The sequence below is a fragment of the Hoplias malabaricus genome, chromosome 9, assembly GCF_029633855.1.
Source record: "Hoplias malabaricus isolate fHopMal1 chromosome 9, fHopMal1.hap1, whole genome shotgun sequence".
Taxonomy (NCBI): Eukaryota; Metazoa; Chordata; class Actinopteri; order Characiformes; family Erythrinidae; genus Hoplias; species Hoplias malabaricus.
The window spans coordinates 2,581,216-2,606,438 of record NC_089808.1 but is presented as its reverse complement, the minus strand read 5'-3'; the positions used below and the strand labels follow the sequence as shown (position 1 = coordinate 2,606,438).

The following is a 25,223-nucleotide window of genomic DNA, read 5'->3' as shown; positions in this document are numbered from 1 at the left end:
TTGTAGTTACTGACAGATATAAGTATGAATTAAAATGAAAATAGCTGCTTAATTTGCTTTAAAACTGACAATTTTATTAAATTGACAGAAAAACCCGAGCTCTCTACGGAAATTCTCGAACGCAACCGTGACATCACTGGCGGACAACAGCTGAACAACGCTGCGGTAAAACACCGTTATGACTGACTGTTATGACAGTATCTAGCTAAATAACCAACATTATTCATGACAATAGCCTAGCAATAAGCTAAACTCAAATGTAGAGGTACCGTTATTCTTGTAAATGTGATCGAAGTCGAACTCGAATTCATCCGACACTATAAACCTCCGTAATGCAGCTACGTAGCCGAGTATAATCTGAGCCACCGAGTTTAGCGAGTCAAGCTAACGTTAACTAACACCAACTAAAACAGGCGAAGTGAGTGTCCTTACCCTGTTTACCTCCATGTTACAGAGGCTCTTGAACACCTTTCGTTGGTGTCCTTACATGCCCATATTGTTGGAAAAGCGCCAGTGAAATGAGCTACAGATAACGGAGTGAGCGGATGGTCCTTTCCAAAGTGCCCGTTTAAAGTTGACAAATGTAGTCCATTTTCTGGATATTTTGGGATCTTTGGGCCATTTGTTCACAGATGTCCCACTGTACACTATATGATTGCAGCCAAAAACAACACACCTTTTCGTCATTTTGCATTAAATTAAGTGCAACTTCTAGAGTTGTTGTCCACCATCTACGTCACAGGCAAGTTTCCGAACACCGTTGGCAGGGGTGGGGGGGGGGAACCAACGGTCTTTTAAACCTTATTCCTTCAATTAGTAAGAAATAACATGTTTTCTGACTATCAATAAACACAAGTTAGGAACTCAAATTCCACTGTATTTATTTGTTTGACACTTTCATATCGCTGGTGCTTAGCATTTAATACGCTTGATATCAAAATAAAGCATGAATAAGCTATTGTTTTCAGTATTTTAGACATCTAATTTATTTATGTAGTGATTTTGGTTCATTAATTCAGGAGTGGAAAGATCACAGATTGTCCTGGGATCCAAAACAGCATGAGGGAATTGAAGTACTACGAATTCCAGCCGGAAAAGTGTGGCTGCCAGACATCGTCCTTATCAACAAGTGAGTCAGTGTGTGTGTGAGCGGTTGTCAGAATATACCACAAAAGAGTCGAATCACAATTCCCTGCCCACAGGGAAAAGGAGTTAATTGCGATATATTTTCAAGATTTTTAAAAATTGAGCCCAACAGGATGTAACAATTTATTGTGGCATAGATATACCAAAACGGTAACACATGGCATTAAGAGAATGTACATTGTATTAGTTACACCTACTAAGTTAGTAAACACTCAGCACCAGTTAACAACTCCTTAAGCACTCCTGAGTCCCCTGGATATTAAATATTAATATATAGTAAATATACAGTAGATAGGAAATGATCAGTAACTGTGTATATATGTGCTGTGTGTAATTGTCATGCTAAATGTTGATGTAATGAACTCTCTTGCCCACCACACACACACAAACCAAGTAGAAGAGTGTACAGGGTGGGCCATTTATATGGGTACACCTTAATAAAATGGGAATGGTTGGTGATATTAACTTCCTGTTTGTGGTACATTAGTATATGGGAGGGGGGAAACTTTTCAAGATGGGTGGTGACCATGGTGGTCATTTTGAAGTCGGCCATTTTGGATCCAATTTTGTTTTTTCAATGGGAAGAGGGTCATGTGACACATCAAACTTATTGGGAATTTAAAATCAATGGTGTGCTTGGTTTTAACGTAACTTTTTTCTTTCATGAGTTATTTACAAGTTTCTGACAAGTTTCAACAAGTTTGCCCATTGTGTTGGATTGTCAGTGCAACCCTCGTCTCCCACTCTTCACACACTGATAGCAACACCGCAGGAGAAATGCTAGCACAGGCTTCCAGTATCCGTAGTTTCAGATGCTGCACATCTTGACCAAGCACACCATTGGTTTTCTTGTGAAATTCCCAATAAGTTTGATGTGTCACATGACCCTCTTCCTATTGAAAAAACAAAAGTTGGATCCAAAATACCGACTTCAAAATAGCCGCCATGGTCACCACCCATCTTGAAAATTTTCCCCCCTCCCATATACTAATGTGCCACAAACAGGAAGTTAATATCACCAACCATTCCCATTTTATTAAGGTGTATCCATATAAATGACCCACCCTGTAGATTCCCATAAAATGTGCTGTAAATCTCAGCGTTATAGCCAAATATGCAGCATGGCTTTGCAATGCCAGACATATTGGCTGTCCTGGAATTCACTCAGGTACCTCCCAAAGAGGTGAAAAAGAAGCACAGAGAGTTTTCACTCTCCTCTCTTCAACCACAGTGATTAATGCTGCCTCCTGGCCTGCTGTTATCTCTGTTAAGGAGGAGAACAATTGCCTACATGGACAAAGACTGTACACTTTCTACTAGATTATAGATAAGAACATGGATTACTCTTTCATTTGCTGTCACTGAGTTTCGTTTGTTTTAATTGTGCTTTACTCTGTGTGCTTTAGACTGTGTGCTGGAGAGCATGCCTGTCTTTTAGTAAGCTGGTCTGAGATTCCTTATTCAGCCTTAAGGCCTCGTATTATATTACAATGAATTCATATCTGGAAGGTAGTGTTTCGTAATTCTAGTAGCTCTGAACTGCTCACCTTTGGCCTAATGAATCAGATATGCCTCATCTGATGAATATCAGCAGTATTAAACCCTTCGTGAGTTGACACAGGTTTATTAGAACAGAGATTAATCTTTGTAGTACAGGAATAATTCAGGACCAGGCTGGAGCACTAGTGCAGAAAAACGTTCTTACTGTGCCTCTATACAAATAACCTCTTTTCTGATTGGTTGTCCTTTGTTGTGGCATATTTCAGTAGGATAGACACTGGCACACTGCAAAATTTGTTCAGGATTGGTTTGAGGAACATGAGAAAAGGTTTGAGTTGTTAACTTGACCAACCCACGCGGTTGTGGGTTGTGGGTTCGTTTCCCACTCTGGGTGACTGTCTGTGAGGAGTGTGGTGTGTTCTCTCTGTGTCTGCGTGGGTTTCCTCCGGGTGACTGTCTGTGAGGAGTGTGGTGTGTTCTCTCTGTGTCTGCGTGGGTTTCCTCCGGGTGCTCCAGTTTCCTCCCACAGTCCAAAAACACACGTTGGTAGGTGGATTGGTGACTCAAAAGTGTCCGTAGGTGTGAGTGAATGTGTGTGTCTGTGTGTTGCCCTGTGAAGGACTGGCGCCCCCTCCAGGGTGTATTCCCGCCTTGCGCCCAATGATTCCAGGTAGGCTCTGGACCCACCGCGACCCTGAACTGGATAAGCGGTTACAGATAATGAAATGAGAAACCAAAGTAATTCCTCAATGACATTTTTCCGAGATGTCTTTTATCACTTTTTTTGTGTGTGGAAATTGGACCATAAAATAATTTGACAACTGGCCGCACTGTTTCAGGTTGGCCAGCTTTGTTGTTGTGGCATTAGTTCATACACAAGAAAGCTAACAGTGAACATCTAGAGCTGAGTTCAAAGAAGCATCAATGCCAGTAAATCATGTCTCCGAATGGCAGACAATTGGAGTAAATCAATCCTAGAGAGAGTCAAAATCAATTGTTGCTCAATGTCAGTTTATTTATAAAGCACATTTAAAACAACAAAAAAGTGCTAACTAATGATCCACATTATTACAACTTAAGAACACACAGTGTACCTTAGGCTATGTTCACACTACAGGTGAATTTGTCCTAGATCTGATCTGTTTCTTCATATGTGACAGATGTGGCAATTATGGGGCTGAGTGGACAAATCATACAGAATCTGACCTTTTAAAATCAGATTTGGGCAACTTTCATATGTGGTTTTGAGATCTGATCCATATCCGATCTGTGGCAATGCGACTTTATCTGAACAACAAGATCTGAATTCTTGTGACTTTTACTTAACTCTGGCCGTTGAGAATAATATTAGGGACTACGGTCCAAAGCGTTTTCAGTTTGATCTGTGGTGTTTAGGACATGGAAACGAAAAACGTGAGAAACTTCTTCTTTATCCAGCTTCCTGTCACTCATTTATAAGAAAATAAAACTTGTGGAAATTTGTATCATGTGTTTTTATAAACCAAACAGGAAAAGAGTTTCTTTCCTAGTATATGTACAGGGATTAGACAATGAAAGTGAAACCCCTGTCATTGTAGTGTGGGAGGTGTCATGGCTAAATTCGAGCAGCCTGGTGGACAATCTTCATTAACTCCACACTGCACCAGTAAGACCATGTGCATCCAATGGTTCAAACACTGTGTCCTGAAGGCGGTGCCGTGTATCAGGACGACAACGCACCAATACACACAGCGAGACTGGTGAAAGACTGGTTTGATGAACATGAAAGTGAAGTTGAACATCTCCCATGGCCTGCACAGTCACCAGATCTAAATATTATTGAGCCACTTTGGGGTGTTTTGGAGGAGCGAGTCAGGAAACGTTTTCCTCCACCAGCATCATGTAGAGACCTGGCCACTATCCTGCAAGAAGAATGGCTTCAAATCCCTCTGACCACTGTGCAGGACTTGTGTATGTCATTCCCAAGACCAACTGACGCTGTATCGGCCGCAAAAGGAGGCCCTACACCGTACTAATACATTACTGTGGTCTAAAACCAGGTGTTTCACTTTCATTGTCCAACCCCTGTATAAGGTTCAGTATCCAATATGGCCATCAAAGCATACTCCGTAATGATGACTCAGCTTCATAATGTAGTGTTTTTGTTTCTGTTTGCATGTATATGATGTTCTTGTAGGAAAATTATTCATTATGGTGATGGAGAATGTTAAAGCTGGAGTGAACGTAATTTAAATGTAAATCAAATTACTTGTCCCAGCGCGCTGAAATGGATTGCTTAGGATTATGCAACTTTTTATGGCCAATATTTTTGTTCAGCACACTAAGTACTGTGAATGTATAACCAAACACACAATAATTTTGTGCTGTGTGTGTGTTTGTGTGTGTGTGTGCGTGTGCATGCAGTAATGATGGTGTGTTCCATGTGGCTCTACACGTTCATGTCCAGGCGTACAGTGATGGCAGGGTGACGTGGAGTCCTCCAGCTCTCTATCGCAGCTCCTGTGGAGTTAAGGTAGGGCAGTACACTGTCAGAAAATGTGTCCCTGTGGTGGTACCCTCAAGGGTACATACTTGTACCTTTTAATTGGGGAACATTATTGTACCTTATTTTATTATAATTATAGATTTTAAAATTGTGTTGATTTCATACGCCCCGTTTCATCTCCAGGACTTTTATTTTATTTATTTATTTATTTATTTATTTTATTATGACACAGTTCTATAACGAAAGATTACAAACAGGTATCTCTCCTTCTGTAGAAGAGAATGTAATATACATTTAAGGAGCAAAACTGAACTTTTAAACACTGTTGTACCTTTAAAAGAACATTTACACAGTTTGTACCTTTAGTGACCAACACTGTACCCAGTAAACAAGAAACGTCCCTGGACGTTCAAAATAGGTCTAAAAGTAGTCTGTCCGTCAAGGACATATTTTAAACGTCAACGGACGTCCAAAATCCATCTTAATAAGTTAGTTAAGTGGTGACCAATCGATAACGTCAGTGGACGTCCAAAATGCGTTTTATACAAGTAATTTATTTCGGGACCAATTAATAACGTCAACGGACGTCCAAAATACGTCTAATAGTCGTCTTTTCAACGTCTGTGTTTGGACGTCTTTTCAACTTTCATTTTCAACCTTAAGAGAACGTTGATTAGACGGCAGTCATTATGTTATTTCAACGTTGAATCAACGGCTAAATGTTTACTGGGTACCTTTTTTTTCTGCGAGTGTGTAATAAAACTTTTTAACATTTAACTTTAACATTGTAAATATTGTACGTTTGATCTAATTTTTCCATAAATTTCAGTAAAGAGCCTTTATTAGAGCTCCCATTCTTTTTCAGACACTGAAATCTGCAGCAGTATTAGTTTTAAGTCGTCATAGTTTTTCATTTTCTGCTTCTCGTGTTCCAAGCAATTCCAGACTTATTAAAAGAACACTAGCTACATTTTTTTATTTGCTCCTGAGGCTCCCCCTAGTGTAATTCTTTTTTACAGCACTGTACTGAAATGTGGTTTTCTAACGTTCTCCAAAGGTTACATAGTGTAGTTTCAGCAGTGCTGAGCCCGGAGTAGCAATGGCAGGGGCTGTGCTCTCTTTGTTAATGGTCAGTAGACATCACAATAATTTTGAATTTTAAGGATTACACAGTGTTCCTTTAAATGAGTTTGACGCCTTTTCTTAGTAAAAACATGTCCTTTGAGAACCCATGGTGTTATCTTCTTATAGTGGACATATAAGAAGACAATCTTCATTAATATTGCTGGTTTTGTTTTTCCTCACTCTATTATGTGTTTGATCTGCCATCTGTTAATTGATTGAGTGAGTGTATAAATCAGTGGCGGATGCTGGTCTTTCAAGGAGGGGAAGCTCAGTTGCGGCCTACATCATAAAATGTGTCGGTTTATTTATACGTAAATTCTAACCTCCGTTCCTTTTCAAGAAAATGATCTGTGACCCTGTCGTACCAACAAGGCGTCTTTTCCAGGGACTTGACTAGTGTCCTCTCAATGGCCAGCAGAGCTAGGCTGCTTAAACGGCCTTGGCCCATGTGAAGTGTGTCCGCCTGTGAGTGCTTTGTGAGGGTGGAGGGGCTCAGCAGCACCCGCTGAACAGAAACTGTGATAGAAGTCAGAAAGAGTGATAGAAGTCAGTCTCCAAACACAAGCAGCTACAAAAAAACCACCAGAAATAGAAGCTCGATTTGTTGCTAGTCTTTTTTAACAAAGAATATGCCGCTAAGAGGTTTAAGAAAGTTTCCGGTTCAACTCAGAACAGAATGAAAATGTAATGCTCCCACGAATCTTTACACCAAAGCTCATTTCACTGTCAATCAAAAAGGGATTCAGCCTCAGACAGATCATCCAATCATCAGGCAGAAGCTGAGCGTCCGGGCCAGCCGAGGCCAGCCCACTGCCCCATAGACCCCCAGAGACGCTGAGCGTCCGATGGGCGGGACAAAGCCCAGCATTTATCCAATGACTTGTCTCATTTCGCTGCTTCGCTATTGAACTCTGTGGACACTGTTTAAAGCACTGTGAAGCTGCAGGAATGATTGAGAGGAAAGCCGCGTCTTTACCAGTGATAAGAAGCTGATTCTGAACAAAAGCTGAGCGCGTTGTAGTGCATATTTATTCAATGACATGTACACACAACAGTATATATTTGATCACTTAGGTTTTTTGACATTTTAGGGGAAGCTGAGCTTCCCTTGCAGTCTTAGAGCAATCGCCTCTGGTATAAATACATATTAGAACATAACAGGGGCTATGATTGAAGGACATTTTGAAAGTGGAAGTAATACTCGAAATAGGAGAATGCCCAGAGTATGCTCTGATGTGGTATTTCTTTCTCACACTTCTTGTATCTATCCTTACCCCAAATTTCTTCCTTTCATTCTGCAGGTGACGTATTTTCCCTTTGACTGGCAGAACTGCAGCATGGTATTCCGCTCATACACTTACGACTCCTCAGAAGTGGACCTTCAGTACGCCCTGGATGAAAAAGCTAATGAGATACGGGAGATCATCTTCGATACAGGCTTCAGTGGTACAGACACACACAACCAGTCCACATAAAAGCAGAAAAACACAGCGGATACGTCACCATGACATTTTTTTTAAGCATAACAGTGGTGTCTGCAGATATTTACGCCAGCCAGTGTGTTATTCATTATCTCAGCTACTTATATCAGCAGTCAGGACAAGGTTAGATTATTCCAGTGACCTTAGCCATGGAAACAAACGCTGAGAAATGAATTAAACTTATAAATTGAATGTAAATTGTTATTTACCCTGAATATCAGCTAAATATTAAAACAAACGTGAAACACATACAAAGGCAAGTTACCACATTGGCCACCTAGACCCACTGGCTGGTTCTGAGCTCTACATAATCAGAAAACATGTGCAGTGTGTACCCTCATGTACCCTTTAAAGAGTACACTTCATTAATTTTTCATATATATTTAAAACAACAAATAGGTTAATATAAATTAATAAAAAATTGATTTTTCTATCAATAGAAATGAATGAATAATGCTTTCTATGCACAGAGATGAGGCTATCAGATGTAGACATGTTAGAAATCCAGTCAGTAGAGCTGAGAGAATGGTGTGTTCATAATGTTATGGCTGATTGGTGTATGTTGACGACGTAGACAGCATACAGAATTGAACCCATCAATACAGCATGTAAAATAAATGAATAAATGAAAATGTGATGCATAGCTATCAGATTATTTATGCAGTTGTTGTGATGTACATAAGCCCATTCAGTCTTTATTACTTTCTATTTCTTCAGAGAGTGGAGAGTGGCATATACGTCACAAGCCTTCCAGTAAGAATGTGAAGAAAGAGGACCTTTATGAAGATATCACCTTCTACCTCATCATTGAACGCAAGCCCATGTACTATGTTGTCAACATCATTCTGCCTTGCATCCTCATCACAATTATTGCCATCTTCAACTTTTATCTTCCACCTGATGCTGGTAAGATCACATTACCTATTCATTCATTATCAGTGGAGGAGGAGTCAGAGGAAACCCACGCAGACACAGGGAGAACACACCACACTCCTCACAGACAGTCACCCGGAGGAAACCCATGCAGACACAGGGAGAACACACCACACTCCTCATAGACAGTCACCCGGAGGAAACCCACGCAGACACAGGGAGAACACACCACACTCCTCACAGACAGTCACCCGGAGGAAACCCACGCAGACACAGGGAGAACACACCACACTCCTCACAGACAGTCACCCGGAGGAAACCCACGCAGACACAGGGAGAACACACCACACTCCTCACAGACAGTCACCCGGAGGAAACCCACGCAGACACAGGGAGAACACACCACACTCCTCACAGACAGTCACCCGGAGGAAACCCACCCAGACACAGGGAGAACACACCACACTCCTCACAGACAGTCACCCGGAGGAATCCCACACAGACACAGGGAGAACACACCACATTTCTCACAGACAATCACCCGGAGGAAACCCACGCAGACACAGGGAGAACACACCACACTCCTCACAGACAGTCACCCGGAGGAATCCCACCCAGACACAGGGAGAACACACCACACTCCTCACAGACAGTCACCCGGAGGAAACCCACGCAGACACAGGGAGAACACACCACACTCCTCACAGACAGTCACCCGGAGGAATCCCACACAGACACAGGGAGAACACACCACATTTCTCACAGACAATCACCCGGAGGAAACCCACACAGACACAGGGAGAACACACCACATTTCTCACAGACAATCACCCGGAGGAAACCCACGCAGACACAGGGAGAACATACCTACTCCTCACAGACAGTCACCCGGAGGAAACCCACACAGACACAGAGAGAACACACCACACTCCTCACAGACAGTCACCCGGAGCGGGAATCGAACCCACAACCTCCAGGACCCTGGAGCTGTGTGACTGCGACACCTACCTGCTGCGCCACCATGCCATCCATCCCATTACCCAGTTCCTGAATATTTAATACATGTGGATGAAGAGCTAGGATAGAGTAAATATAGAGTAAATCCCAAAACACTGACTAGTATGTACACTGTCTGTTAAAAATCGTATATATATATTGTCTACTATCAGATACAATTAAATTTTCATGACTTATAGCAGTCAAGAACAGCAGTGTGTCGTACAGTGTCACAAACACATCTGAGATTAATTAACCACTTAATGTGGTATAAAGCAAATGTGTGATGATTTAAAGCACGCACTTAAATCATCATTGTTTTGAAATATTTATTACTGTAACAGATTGTGTTCACATTTTTGACTTTTAAAACGTGCTTTATCACACACCAAGCACCAAGAACACACTGAGTAGTTTATGTGTACGGTTTCCTGTCCTTTTTGTAGAACTTCTTTTTTGTTATTTTGCTGATTACTTCACATGTTAGTGTATATTTTGTGGCAATTTTTTGAAGGTCAGTGTATTGAGAGTCTCCTGTATGACTGCATGTCCCATTAGGTTAAGTGGTGTTAAATTACATGGACCAGCTAGCAGTAAATCACTGGATAAATTCCTCTTGTGGCCTGTAACTGCAGTGCTACACTTCATTAGATGACCACTAGAATGAGCTTCATTGTGCTTCTGATGATTTAGTCCACTCCATAAATAGCTGTTACATACAATTAACCAGTCCAGCCTCAAGGACCTCTGTGATGAAACTCTGTGATGAAATACCGATTGTGTTTAGGTATTTATGCACCAATTTTATGCAAGGATACTGTCATATATAAGTGGCTAATGTGTGTATTTGTGTGTGCACTGTTAACAAGGTTCATTTTTTATCAGTGACCTTTATTTAATGTGTCATTGCTGTTTAGTTGCCACATATTTTTTTAGAAAACTTACACCTAAACCACACCCTATATAAACCTGCTTGCTGCTATTTCATATGTATTAAGGTTGTAGTATTAACGGTTGCATGTCTTCTTTGTCCTATTCTCAGGAGAGAAAATGGGTCTGTCCATCAATGTGCTGCTGACCCTGACTGTGTTTTTGCTGCTGCTGGCTGATAAAGTTCCAGAGACTTCTCTGGGTGTGCCCATCATCGTCAACTACCTGATGTTCACTATGATCCTGGTGACTTGCTCAGTCATCCTCAGTGTGGTGGTGTTAAACCTGCACCACCGCTCACCAAATACCCACCACATGCCTCTGTGGGTGCGCAAGGTCAGCCAGGATTTGAAATCTTATTGTAATATAATAAAATATTTTTACTAAATATAATCTGGCGGCACGGTGGCGCAGCTCCAGGCTCCAGGGGCCTGGAAGTTGTGGGTTCAATTCCCACTCTGGGTGACTGTCTGTGAGGAGTGTGGTGTGTTCTCCCTGTGTCTGCGTGGGTTTCCTCCGGGTGACTGTCTGTGAGGAGTGTGGTGTGTTCTCCCTGTGTCTGCGTGGGTTTCCTCCGGGTGACTGTCTGTGAGGAGTGTGGTGTGTTCTCCCTGTGTCTGCGTGGGTTTCCTCCGGGTGACTGTCTGTGAGGAGTGTGGTGTGTTCTCCCTGTGTCTGCGTGGGTTTCCTCCGGGTGACTGTCTGTGAGGAGTGTGGTGTGTTCTCCCTGTGTCTGCGTGGGTTTCCTCCGGGTGACTGTCTGTGAGGAGTGTGGTGTGTTCTCCCTGTGTCTGCGTGGGTTTCCTCCGGGTGACTGTCTGTGAGGAGTGTGGTGTGTTCTCCCTGTGTCTGCGTGGGTTTCCTCCGGGTGACTGTCTGTGAGGAGTGTGGTGTGTTCTCCCTGTGTCTGTGTGGGTTTCCTCCGGGTGACTGTCTGTGAGGAGTGTGGTTTGTTCTCTCTGTGTCTGCGTGGGTTTCCTCCGGGTGACTGTCTGTGAGGAGTGTGGTGTGTTCTCTCTGTGTCTGCGTGGGTTTAATTTAAGATCATTTGAGCAGATAAAGCATTGTAGATTGTGTGCTCAGCTGGTGACAGAATTGTAGCCAAACCCCGTTAAGTGGTTTGAGGACTGGATTTGAGTGTTATAATGTGAATGAGATGCTGTCCTTGCGGCAAGTTTGTGACATCACCCACATTTACCAGGTTCATGACTTTCTTGTAAAACCGTGGATTTAAGAAAAGCTTCCATTCAGCACTTTCTTTCTCTCTGCTTTGAACAGACTCACATGCTGTCCTGAGGTAAAGAAAAAAGGAGTGACAAGGGTTCACGTTAGAACAAAATCTTCAAAAATGTTAAATAATAAAAATAAAAAACAACGGAAATGGAAAAAAATATGGTTTAGCAAGGAGTCAGGAACCAAAGTGAATTAAATGGGAGCGCTCCAAACAGCTCGCTCGCCGTGTTATGTCATTAACCTCTATCAGTGGTGCTGGCCTCCACATTATTAAAAGTCCATTAGAGCAGGGGTGAGGTGCTTTTCTCCGCTGGACCACCGCGACTCCGCTACCACCAGCAACAGAGAGAGAGGAAGAGAGATAGGGCTGCACACAAATTATCATCTTATAATGAAACTAGAGCCTCTTAAGAATGTGTAGGGTGGTGAAGGAAAAAAAAGGGATGCAGGTGAAAGTATTGGAAACAAGGAACAAAAATAACGAAGAAAAGGGCAAATGGACGTCAGTGTGTGTGACTCTACGTATTAAATTACTAACTTTCTACTTGGCTATGTGGATCTCTGTGTCCTACGGCCTATACATGTTTGTTATACATCTTAAGGTCATTGCTTAAAGTGATAGACTGAAGCTTGTTTCTTTAGTTTTGCACTGGATCTCTGAGGCTAATGGAGCTTAACAGTTATTTGATGTTATGTACGGTGTAGGGCCTCCTTTTGCGGCCGATACAGCGTCAATTGGTCTTGGGAATGACATACACAAGTCCTGCACAGTGGTCAGAGGGATTTGAAGCCATTCTTCTTGCAGGATAGTGGCCAGGTCTCTACGTGATGCTGGTGGAGGAAAACGTTTCCTGACTCTCTCCTCCAAAACACCCTAAAGTGGCTCAATAATATTTAGATCCGGTGACTGTGCAGGCCATGGGAGATGTTCACCTTCACTTTCATGTTCATCAAACCAGTCTTTCACCAGTCTCGCTGTGTGTATTGGTGCATTGTCGTCCTGATACACGGCACCGCCTTCAGGACACAGTGTTTGAACCATTGGATGCACATGGTCTTACTGGTGCAGTGTGGAGTTAATGAAGATTGTCCACCAGGCTGCTCCAATTTAGCCCTGAAACCTCCCACACTACAATGACAGGGGTTTCACTTTCACTGTCTAAACCCTGTACATCTATTTGCATCGTAAATTCTTTGCACACTTGCCACAAATGATGTCAGTCTGTTAAGTAATCTCATACAGAATAGATTGTGTGTTTACTGGATAGACAAACGTATGGGCTACTGCTGCTACTGCTATGTGTGTGTGTGTTCCACCATTGGCATTCCTGTTAAAAAAGAAAAAGTGGCATTGTTCCATCTCTGATAAGAGTATGTCAAATAGTGTCAGGAACTACACAAGCAAGACTTTTTCAGAAAACCTCTTTAAACCTCCTTAACAGTGCTTTACAGTATGTGCGTGTCTCAGGATCTCGTCACCAGTTTGGGGTTCAGTCCAACGCAATCTGTGCCTGTTTGTCTGGAACTGTTCCATTCTGATTCGGAGAAAACCAACAGATGTCATTAACCCCCCCCAATGTTTTGCATAAAACCTCTTACGCAAGCACTCACTTAATAAGAGTGATATAACAAAAATGCCTGAAGTAGGACTTTGTGTTTAGGATCCGATCAGAACGATGTCTAAGCATGTGTACTTCTGTGAGGGGCGTCATATGGCAGAAATGTAGCATGAGAGTGCTTATGTATAAGGAAGAGATTTTCGTTATACTTGGTGTCCCTTTTAACGATAACGGGGGATAAAAGGCTTTACATGAGACTAATATAATTAAGTCCAACTGTCCAACTCCAACCTGAATGTACAGAAAACTAGGAAGAAATTCTTGGGTTGTTAACACCCTCTCTCTCTCTTTATACACACATTATCATTATTCTGGAGCAGGGGTCGGACACCTTTACCGCTCAAAGAGCCGTTTAGACCCATTTCACACAGAAAACACTGGGAGCCGCAAAACCCTTTTGAAATTGTGAATGAAATGACACTGAAATAACAGGGTTTTTTTGCCTTTGTGCTGTGTATAAACAAACTACACTGTGTTACATTTATGAAATTAATGAACGACTGCAGAGAAAATGAAATAACATTTCTGCATTCAACAAAACATTTTTAACTCAGAAAAAAAGACGTTGTGTTGACGGTTAAGTAAAATACTCAATGTCTATTTGAGTCCTTGTAATAACGGAAAAAAAAACGCCAAACTTAAATTATCCACTCGCAGCAAACAATGCTGTCCTCTCTCTGCGTGCCGTCATTATTTTACTGGCGGCGTGCAGTCAGCGGTCAAAAAGTTCAAGAAACCGCACACTGGAAGTTGTGACGTGTTTTAAGAGCAACAAAAATATATCCATTCATTCATTCATTCATTCATTATCTGTAACCCTTATCCAGTTCAGGGTCGTGGTGGGTCCAGAGTCTACCTGGAATCATTGGGTGCAAGGCGGGAATACACCCTGGAGGGGGCACCAGTCTTTCACAGGGCAACACAGACACACACACATACATTCACTCATACACTCACACTTTTGAGTCGCCAATCCACCTACCAACGTGTGTTTTTTGGACTGTGGGAGGAAAGAGCACCCGGAGGAAACCCACACAGACACAGAGAGAACACACCACACTCCTCACAGACAGTCACCCAGAGGAAACCCACACAGACACAGGGAGAACACACCACACTCCTCACAGACAGTCACCCGGAGGAAACCCACGCAGACACAGGGAGAACACACCACACTCCTCACAGACAGTCACCCAGAGGAAACCCACGCAGACACAGAGAGAACACACCACACTCCTCACAGACAGTCACCCGGAGGAAACCCACGCAGACACAGGGAGAACACACCACACTCCTCACAGACAGTCACCCGGAGGAAACCCACGCAGACACAGGGAGAACACACCACACTCCTCACAGACAGTCACCCGGAGGAAACCCACGCAGACACAGGGAGAACACACCACACTCCTCACAGACAGTCACCCGGAGGAAACCCACGCAGACACAGGGAGAACACACCACACTCCTCACAGACAGTCACCCGGAGGAAACCCACGCAGACACAGGGAGATCACACCACACTCCTCACAGACAGTCACCCGGAGGAAACCCACGCAGACACAGGGAGAACACACCACACTCCTCACAAACAATCACCCGGAGGAAATCTACGCAGACACAGGGAGAACACACCACACTCCTCACAAACAATCACCCGGAGGAAATCTACGCAGACACAGGGAGAACACACCACACTCCTCACAAACAGTCACCCGGACATTTTAATGAAATACTAGTAATTATTTTCAAAAGCTGAGCTGCATCAGAGGGATCAAAGAGCCGCGTGTTGCAGACCCCTGTTCTGACGTAATGATTGGTTGTTAGTTTGTAAAAATGTTTATAAAATCACTCTGGGCAGCCAGTGGTTAATTTGATTTTGCGATTGCTGTTTTCTCATGTATTCATTGGGACTTATCTTTCCCCCAGTGCTACCAGAAAACATGCACAAAGCACAGCCCTACAGAAATACACAATGCATAGTTAAAGTTTTGGAGGTGTGCCCCTTGTGGTCGCTTTAAGCCACTTTGAGATATACTAACCCACTGGACAATGCAAAGGGGTAAATCAGTTTTTCAATCGTCTTTTTATGAAGGATGCTCAATGTAACTTGATAAAGATAGTGAGCGCGTCTAAAGTTATGCCTTGGTTGTGTGGCTTGTATTCACCACTCATCTCATAAGTGCTATTTTAAAATCTAAGAACTGGTGTTTACAGGCCTTTTCCAAAAAGCACTTTCCGTCTTAAGACTCTTTGTACATATGACCCTTGGCATTGTGTATGTGTGTATGTGTTAGAAAGGGAGAACATCACTTTCTGTCTCCTGGACACTTTGTGAAGTCATGCCTGGCAGCCTCTGCTGTCTGTAGTTTAAGTAGTTGGCAGCTGCACACTACCCCAGTGTTTTTTACTGAGCTAATGCCATTCAAGGTTATTCAAGGAAATAGCCCTGAAACACAGACTCTCAAGTGACTCTCTTAAGTTCTTTGATCCAGGGCAGCACTTACTGTGTTCTAACAGCGTAAATGTTTGCTCATTAGTTAAACCTTTGCCTAAACAATGCGTGACAACCGGTAATTAAAACCAAATGAGGGTAGAACGTCTCACCTCGCGTGCAAGGCACAGGGCTTGTGAACAGACTCAGGCATTTTTTTTGGGACCTGTACGATGGGGTTTACGTTTACCCTTTTTCTGAAAATGCTGCAGGGTTCATTTTTTTAATGTCAACACCTAGATCAAATGTTTTTCATTTGAACATACTGACCCTTTGTTTCTCATCAGCGGTTTTCCTGTACAGTTATTCTCTCTAAATTAAACCTTGAAGTTTCTGCCACTTATTGGCAATAAGACCAGATGTTGTTTTTATCTTGATTGCACAGTGGCATCACAAATGCTCCATTTATTGGCTTCTGCTTCAGTAATTTCATGGAACTGCCACTATTAAACGTTTACTGTTTATGGGGGTTTTAGGGAGCTCCTCGGTGCTCAATATGGGCACACATCTCAGATATTGCCACTGTCCAAAGAACAACATATATCTTCATTTTATGTCAATTATTAATATACTGCATTATTAGAATGTGTGAAAGTTTCAGGATGAATGGACCAATAGAAATGCTCCAATTACTAAAATCCTTTTACATTAAGAAAGTTTTGAATAGCGAAGAACTTGAAGAATTTGGGGCTCTTACATTTACTCGTTTTAAAAAAAGAGAAAACAAAACGACAGCTTATTAATGTTTTGTCTTTCATTAAACTCAGTTACTAACCAAAAAATTGTTAAAGCAATTTGGTAAATGGTGAAAGCCCTAATTTAATCTCTCCTCCTACAGATTTTCATCCACATGCTGCCACCGTATTTGGGGCTTCTGAGGCCGAAGTTAGAGTCACCAATATCTCTGGAGAAACCACCCAAGAAAGAGAACTCCAAAGCCATCAGTCGAGCTGCAGATGAATACTTCATTCGAAAGCCTAACACCTGTGTGCTCTTCCCTAAACCCAACAGGTATAGACCCAATTCACCCAATTCAGTGCTGGAGTTTTAAACACTAAGTTCACTCACTGTCCATTCTTTAACACACTATATATTCTCAGACTGGCCATTAATGAACATTTAAAATGGTGCAAACAATATATGCAAAACAGTAGATGGACACCAGTAGGGTCAGTGGAGCTGAGAGGATGAGCAGTGAAATGTAGAAACAAGAACATGGTCATAATGTTATGGCTAAACTGTATATGGTCAGGTAAAATCCCTGTTACACATCTCAAGAGTTGTGGTTTCAGTCCCTACCTCGGTTCACTGTCTGTAAGGAATTTGTACGCCCCATGTCTGTGTTGGTTTTCTCAGTTGAAGTGTGTGTATGAGGGAGAACACACCACACTCCTCACAGACAGTCACCCGGAGGAAACCCACACAGACACAGGGAGAACACACCACACTCCTCGGTGACAGTCACCCGGAGGAAACCCACGCAGACACAGGGAGAACACACCACACTCCTCGCAGACAGTCACCCGGAGGAAACCCACGCAGACACAGAGAGAACACACCACACTCCTCACAGACAGTCACCCGGAGGAAACCCACACAGACACAGGGAGAACACACCACACTCCTCACAGACAGTCACCCGGAGGAAACCCACGCAGACACAGGGAGAACACACCACACTCCTCGCAGACAGTCACCCGGAGGAAACCCACACAGACACAGGGAGAACACACCACACTCCTCACAGACAGTCACCCGGAGGAAACCCACGCAGACACAGGGAGAACACACCACACTCCTCGCAGACAGTCACCCGGAGGAAACCCACGCAGACACAGAGAGAACACACCACACTCCTCACAGACAGTCACCCGGAGGAAACCCACACAGACACAGGGAGAACACACCACACTCCTCACAGACAGTCACCCGGAGGAAACCCACGCAGACACAGGGAGAACACACCACACTCCTCACAGACAGTCACCCGTAGCGGGAATCGAACCCACAACCTCCAGGTCCCCTGGAGCTATGTACTTATCTTCTAAACTTTTATTTTAGTGATTGCCATAAGCTTGACAGTTCCAGCTTTTGTAGCAGTCTGGGCGAACCCTCCATTATTGCCATAATATGAAAATTATTTTGGACATTTCACAGCAAAATCTGTCACATGACTTAAGTAAAAGAGTTTTTTTTATTCAGTTTGAGACAAAAATTATCTGGTTAGTAATAATAATAATAATAATAAAGTTTTTATTTATAAAGCACTTTTCAGGAACCCAAACCGCTGACTAAATTCAGACAGAGAATACAAAAACAACAAAGACCAACAGAGATAGTAATTACAAAAGATACAAAACAGCTTACACACAGTGAGCGGCACCGAGCTATAGAGTTACAATGGGTCTCAAGATTGACAGTCATTGTAAATAGTAGCAGTTTTAGCGGCCGGTAGCTCGAAATGAACCACAAAAGACACAGCAGCAGAGTCCTCATGTCAGCATCCACAGTGAGCGTTTATAAAGGATGCGCTCCCTCTGACCAGGAGCAGCGCCATTCCAGACCAATATATCCTCACACTTCTAAAGTAAAACCTCTTTCTTCCCCATAAGCTTGCAAAAATATTGGCAGACACTGCTGTGGAAGATTTTTTCTGCCATGTCTAAAGTTATTTTTGAGTATGGTTCCAGAGCCCTCCTGCTGAGCTTGAGAGTAGCAGAAGAAAGTCAAAGTGAATGTGCTTCGAGCCACTGGCAAAAGGCCCAGAAAAACAAACAGCAGAGCATTTTCCTGTTTTTATTTTCTTGCAGTAACTGTTCGTTTCCTGTTTTACATTTCAGAATCAAGCAAATGATAAATAAAAATAAAGCAACTGAAATCTTATGAGGACATTTGGGAACGTGGTTAAGAAATAATCATAAATATTTAAATAAAAAAATGTAAACATCTCTTTTTTTAATTAATCTTTCCATTTTCTTATTCATATCTTTTTGAGAGTTACATCTTCTTTTAGTCCTAAGTGTCTAGTGAGTGGTGTGTGTGTGTTTTTATGGTTTAGTGTGTACTGTGAGTATAAAAATATTGCTAAAGCATTAATGATCTGTACAAATTTACTCACACGCATTAGCCCCAGTTTGGATCAGAGAGGGAAGAATTAGAGTAAAGGAAACTGGAAGAGAGGAGGGAGAGTGAGTGAGTGAGAGAGAAAGAGAGGGAAGGAACAGAGGTGGAGAGAAAGAGAGAGAGAGATGGAGACTATCAGCATGATTTGATGAGGCAGCAGTATCTCGTGCCTCTTAATTGGTTTTACTACGTGTCCTGGCAGCATCAGCGGCATGTCTTAGTTGAATTAGTCCTTCATGATTAGTCATCTATGTCTGGCGACCCTCACTGCAGGGACAGAGGGAGGGTCAGCGGGTGGCCTGCTGTCAAAGAAAAAAGATAGGAGGCAAATGAGCAGGGGTTAAGCACTGAGAAACCATTTTTAAAGTGACAGTTTAGCAAATTTACATACTTTTGAAGTGTTTCTTCTTTCAAGACGTTGGTTTCTAAAGATTACTTCTTCATTCTTGCACTGAAGCTAAAGGCTAATGTAAATTAGCGGTGCCTACACTGCTGGCTAGTTAGCACTAGTAAACCACCAAATACGTGACACCGTGACTCATTTTCACAGGTAGATTTCATCTTTCAGCCTGGTTGCTGTGAGACGTACCTGTAGACTGAGGCAATTGTGTGATGGGGTTGACATCTCAGATCTGTACACGTCCAGCACATTGGCTTGACTGTTTGCTAGATCCTGGGACAGGGCAATTCAGTTCAGCTCCACAACCTAATAAACCTAATAAACAGTTATTGCGCTTCACTGCTGGCAAGTGCCTAAATGTGTCATCAAGACTACGTCGTTTCAGAACAGCTGTCCTTTCATCCCCTGCACTGAGGGTAACCTGGACAAATCCTAACATAGGAACGTGCTTGAATTGTAGAACAATTTGTGGTTGTATGGAAATAGTTTTTCTGGACAGACAATCCAGGCATGGGGAATCCCTACTGTGTGGTGTTTTTAGTACAGTTTACATAATTCTAACTGGTAAAGTATGAGCTTCTATTATTAGCTGCTTTGCCTTGGAGCTCCACTGCGAATTAGAAAAGCAAACCACAGAAGAAAACAGTCACTTTGACTTTGACTTTGAGTACAGAGAGAGAATGTTGTTTTGCTGAACTATCACTTCAAACTTGGCTATTTATACTCTACATTAGCCTAATATCCCCAGTGCAAATTTAAAGAAGCAAGCTTCACACATGAAAAGTAAATTTTAAGGTTTGATGCATAACAGAAACAGGTCTGTTCCTGATTTCTTTAGGTGAGAAGGAATGACATTAAAAAAATATGAATTCAATTAATTTTATGTGAATTAGAATTACAACTAGTAACTTTCTTGATTTGGACCAGAGTGGCATTGGTATTAAGTAATATTCATTCATTATCTGTAACCCTTATCCAGTTCAGGGTCGCGGGGGGTCCAGAGCCTACCTGGAATCATTGGGCGCAAGGCGGGAATACACCCTGGAGGGGGCGTCAGTCCTTCACAGGGCAACACACACACACACACACATTCACTCACACCTACGGACACTTTTGAGTCGCCAATCCAGCTACCAACGTGTGTTTTTGGACTGTGGGAGGAAACCGGAGCACCCGGAGGAAACCCACGCTGACACAGGGAGAACACACCACACTCCTCACAGACAGTCACCCGGAGGAAACCCACGCTGACACAGGGAGAACACACCACACTCCTCACAGACAGTCACCCGGAGGAAACCCACGCAGACACAGGGAGAACACACCACACTCCTCACAGACAGTCACCCGGAGGAAACCCACACAGACACAGAGAGAACAGTCACCCGGAGCGGGAATCGAACCCAAAACCTCCAGGTCCCTGGAGCTGTGTGACTGTGACACCTACCTGCTGCGCCACCGTGCCGCCCATTAAGTAATATTTAATTCTTTAATCTCTTTGTTTCAGTGTGGTGCCTGAAATGAAATGTGTGTGTGTGTGTTGTTTAAGTAAAAATATATCTAAAGCGATACAATCAGAAATGTGCTTTCCTGTATAATGACAGTGAAGCTGAGCTTGCACTCAACTCTGAGTAAACCACAGCAACCACTGCACGTCCAGAAAACTCAACAGCACAGCTCAACAGAGGACAAAAATGAAGAGCTACACTGCCCCCAAGTGCTTATACTGTGGATTTTCTGTGGATTAACTGCTGCTATAAAGTGTCAGAAGAGGTATAGATAGAGAACAAGGGTGTGTATTAATATCACTTTGGAACAGAAACATCGCAGATGTTGTGATAAGTATATAGTCAGCAAACAAGAGAAATGATGTAGGTGGTCAGACAGACACCAGAAAGCAGAGACGATTGGACAGAGAGAGATAGTAATAGATGGAGGGGGAATAGATTGAAAAAATAAGGAGGGAAAGAGAAAGACTGGAAGGAAAAGGAGCCAAAAAAAGGAGACGCCATGAGTCACTTTGAGAAGAGGTTGAGGAAGTTGTTTATAATATATGGTTTGTGATTATGTCTTCGTTACAGACAGCCTTGTACACACAAACATATGGTAAAGCACTCAGTCTATATTTAAACTTTATGCGTTAGCAGACGCTTCTCTGTCAAGGACATTGTAGTGTAGGTTATGAAGGAATGCCTGAGGTGGTCAATGGTCTTATTTTTGTTCCCTTTAACTGGAGTAATTCCTCAAGTACTTACTCCATGTTCTATTAGCATTTTAGACCACTTAAGTTCTGTTTGTGAATTTTGGGGCGGCACGGTGGCGCAGCAGGTAGGTGTCGCAGTCACACAGCTCCAGGGACCTGGAGGTTGTGGGTTCGATTCCCGCTCCGGGTGACTGTCTGTGAGGAGTGTGGTGTGTTCTCCCTGTGTCTGCGTGGGTTTTCTCCGGGTGACTGTCTGTGAGGAGTGTGGTGTGTTCTCCCTGTGTCTGCGTGGGTTTCCTCCGGGTGACTGTCTGTGAGGAGTGTGGTGTGTTCTCTCTGTGTCTGTGTGGGTTTCCTCCGGGTGACTGTCTGTGAGGAGTGTGGTGTGTTCTCCCTGTGTCTGCGTGGGTTTCCTCCGGGTGACTGTCTGTGAGGAGTGTGGTGTGTTCTCCCTGTGTCTGCGTGGGTTTTCTCCGGGTGACTGTCTGTGAGGAGTGTGGTGTGTTCTCCCTGTGTCTGCGTGGGTTTCCTCCGGGTGACTGTCTGTGAGGAGTGTGGTGTGTTCTCTCTGTGTCTGTGTGGGTTTCCTCCGGGTGACTGTCTGTGAGGAGTGTGGTGTGTTCTCTCTGTGTCTGTGTGGGTTTCCTCCGGGTGACTGTCTGTGAGGAGTCTTGTGTGTTCTCCCTGTGTCCGCGTGGGTTTCCTCTGGGTGCTCCGGTTTCCTCCCACAGTCATCATGAAGTACCTAATCAGACATTGGAGACCACAGTGTTAATCGGTATATTTCCATTTAAATTCATGCACATTAGGTTTGGGCAGTAGATCATTCTCAGCGCTGATGTGGTGGTGATGTTTTAAACACATCTACCTCATTGATCCACCCTGACAGTACTAGCACAACACACAGTAACACATCACCACCACCTCAGTGTTGAACATACAGAGCACATTCATTAAACACTTTGCTTACACTAAAGCTAGTACTAAAGCTAGTGATTAGTACTGGCCTTGTGTTCCAGGTACCAGCCGGACGGCTTGTACACTGACCTGCGAAAGTTTATTGATGGTCCCAGTCACTACCTGACCCTGCCCCCTGAACTGAAGTCTGCCGTGGAAGCTATCTGCTACATTGCTGAACAGCTACAGGCTGAGAAGGACTACGAGGCTGTGAGAGACATTTTTTTACTGCTAAGTATATATGTGACTACAATCTATAACTAGAAAATCTGGCAGTAATGCACATCTCAGGTAAATATAGCAAAGAAGCTAATGGCTTGATTCCTAAAAACCTGATGTAAATTAAGGCAAGTGTTAGAGGAATTAGGTTTGCAGTTTGAACAAGGTTAAAGGCAGCTAAAAGCTTCTGTTCTTTATAAGATGCATTACAGTCGTCCCTCGCCACTTGTGCTTCACCTTTCGCAGCTTCAGTGCATCGAGGGTTTTTATAAAATATTAACGGGAAAAATAATTCGCAGATTTTCACTATTTCGCTGTTTTTCTTCGGAACTCGATAGGAAGAAAATATATATATTTGATGAATTTTTACATGAAAAAAATCATTTAAAAACATTTTAATTCTAATAATAAAGGAATGTTGTAAATCATAAAATATTACGTGTTACAGTAAATAGTGCATATTTACTCTCGGAAACGAATGGTTATAAAGGGAATGGGAACGGTTTGTGTGGCGTAAAAGTGTGGGGGTGGGTTTATAAAGCCTTAGAATAGTGTATAAATACTTAAATAAATATAGCGACCCTACTTCGCGGATTTCCGTTTATCGCGGCTGGTCCTGGAACCTAACACCCGTGATAAACGAGGGAACACTATCTTCATAGATTCAGTTAACAACTAAATAATTAACTTCAAGCACTAGACAGCTAGGCCGAACAATTTCATAAGAAGACAGTTGTGTACATTCTGCCAAATTTTATGCCAAAAGTTATCACATCAGGTTGTAAGGAATTGCAAATACAAGTCCACTACTCGAATTGAAGTTATGTAATAACATCATTTTGGGAGTAGGACCATGTCCGAACTTCTCCTCTCCGCCCTGTATACACCCTGTGAACTCATGTCATTTCCGTGTCGGACGAACTCACTCCCACCTCCACCCTGTCTCCACCCTTTTCTGGTATTCATCTATCCAACGGAGGGTTTCGGCTTCATACGCATTCATAAGCCACCCCGGACTTCCCAAAAACCTCCTCGTTCCAGCCTTTAGGGTGTGGCCTGTACTAGCAAATAAGCGTACTAGTCAATATAGAGGCAGAAAAACTTCACAGATAGGGGTTCATAACAGAAATGAGTTCTCTTCTAAACACACAGCCAAAAGCCTAGGTTTCAAGACCCACCATCTCTGAACGGAAAGGACCATTTAAACACATTTTAGTGCAAAACCATACATTTTTACATTTCATGGCATATACACAAACACTAGATCAAACAAAATTCAAACTTGAATTCTGCCAGTGTCATCTTTCACTGTGACATAACACACAACCTTAGAAACCACACCGTCAGGTCTTTTTGAAATTACTTAATAACGACCTGAAAGTGTGTGATGATTAAGATTTTCATTCCGCAAGAAGCCGGTTGATTATGTACAGGGGTTGGACAGTGAAAGTGAAACACCTGGTTTTAGACCACAGTAATTTATTAGTACGGTGTAGGGCCTCCTTTTGCGGCCGATACAGCGTCAGTTGGTCTTGGGAATGACATACACAAGTCCTGCACAGTGGTCAGAGGGATTTGAAGCCATTCTTCTTGCAGGATAGTGGCCAGGTCTCTACGTGATGCTGGTGGAGGAAAACGTTCCCTGACTCGCTCCTCCAAAACACCCCAAAGTGGCTCAATAATATTTAGATCTGGTGACTGTGCAGGCCATGGGAGATGTTCAACTTCACTTTCATGTTCATCAAACCAGTCTTTCACCAGTCTCGCTGTGTGTATTGGTGCATTGTCGTCCTGATACACGGCACCGCCTTCAGGACACAGTGTTTGAACCATTGGATGCACATGGTCTTACTGGTGCAGTGTGGAGTTAATGAAGATTGTCCACCAGGCTGCTCCAGTTTAGCCATGAAACCTCCCACACTACAACGACAGGTGTTTCACTTTCATCGTCCAACCCCTGTAGATATTATAATTTCTTTTTCAAAATCTGGACTGGAAGCATAATAACGTATAGAACTCGGCGATTTCTGTTCATCCTTACGTGGAATTGTTGACCTGTAGCTGGTTTCATGCCAAAAATCCTGCAAAGTCAACATGGACGTTATAACGAAGATATGATAAAGTTAACCTTGCTCAGTGGAAAAGTGCAAGAAATAATGTGAACTGCATATGCAGCAGAAAATTAAGCCTGCAGATTCATGACTCATCGGTTCAGTGGGTTTGGATGCGCTGTGAGTTCGACAATGAGATTGTAATGTTACAAGTGAGTCGACCGCAGCATCTCCATGCGCTCGTGTCAGTAGCTTGACAGTAATGCCCTTTCCGTATAAGGTTTATTAGCTTATGTTTCTGCCAAATAAAGAATGCTTTGTGATAGACAAATGATTCAGCTGCAATACACTAAAAAAGACAGGTCTTCATCATTTGTACGTCCTGAGA

The 25,223-nt window shown here is 42.9% G+C and overlaps 1 protein-coding gene across 1 annotated transcript in view; it reads left to right on the top strand.

Annotated features, from left to right (window-relative positions):
* chrnb1 (cholinergic receptor, nicotinic, beta 1 (muscle)) overlaps positions 1-25,223 on the top strand; it is a 39,495-nt gene that overhangs the window by 13,793 nt on the left and 479 nt on the right. Inside the window, exons 4-10 of the mRNA XM_066680757.1 lie at positions 1,020-1,129; positions 5,050-5,158; positions 7,558-7,702; positions 8,455-8,643; positions 10,649-10,872; positions 16,721-16,893; positions 22,628-22,775. Of these exons, the coding sequence (XP_066536854.1) occupies positions 1,020-1,129; positions 5,050-5,158; positions 7,558-7,702; positions 8,455-8,643; positions 10,649-10,872; positions 16,721-16,893; positions 22,628-22,775 (1,098 nt within the window). The remainder of the gene's footprint in view (positions 1-1,019; positions 1,130-5,049; positions 5,159-7,557; positions 7,703-8,454; positions 8,644-10,648; positions 10,873-16,720; positions 16,894-22,627; positions 22,776-25,223) is intronic.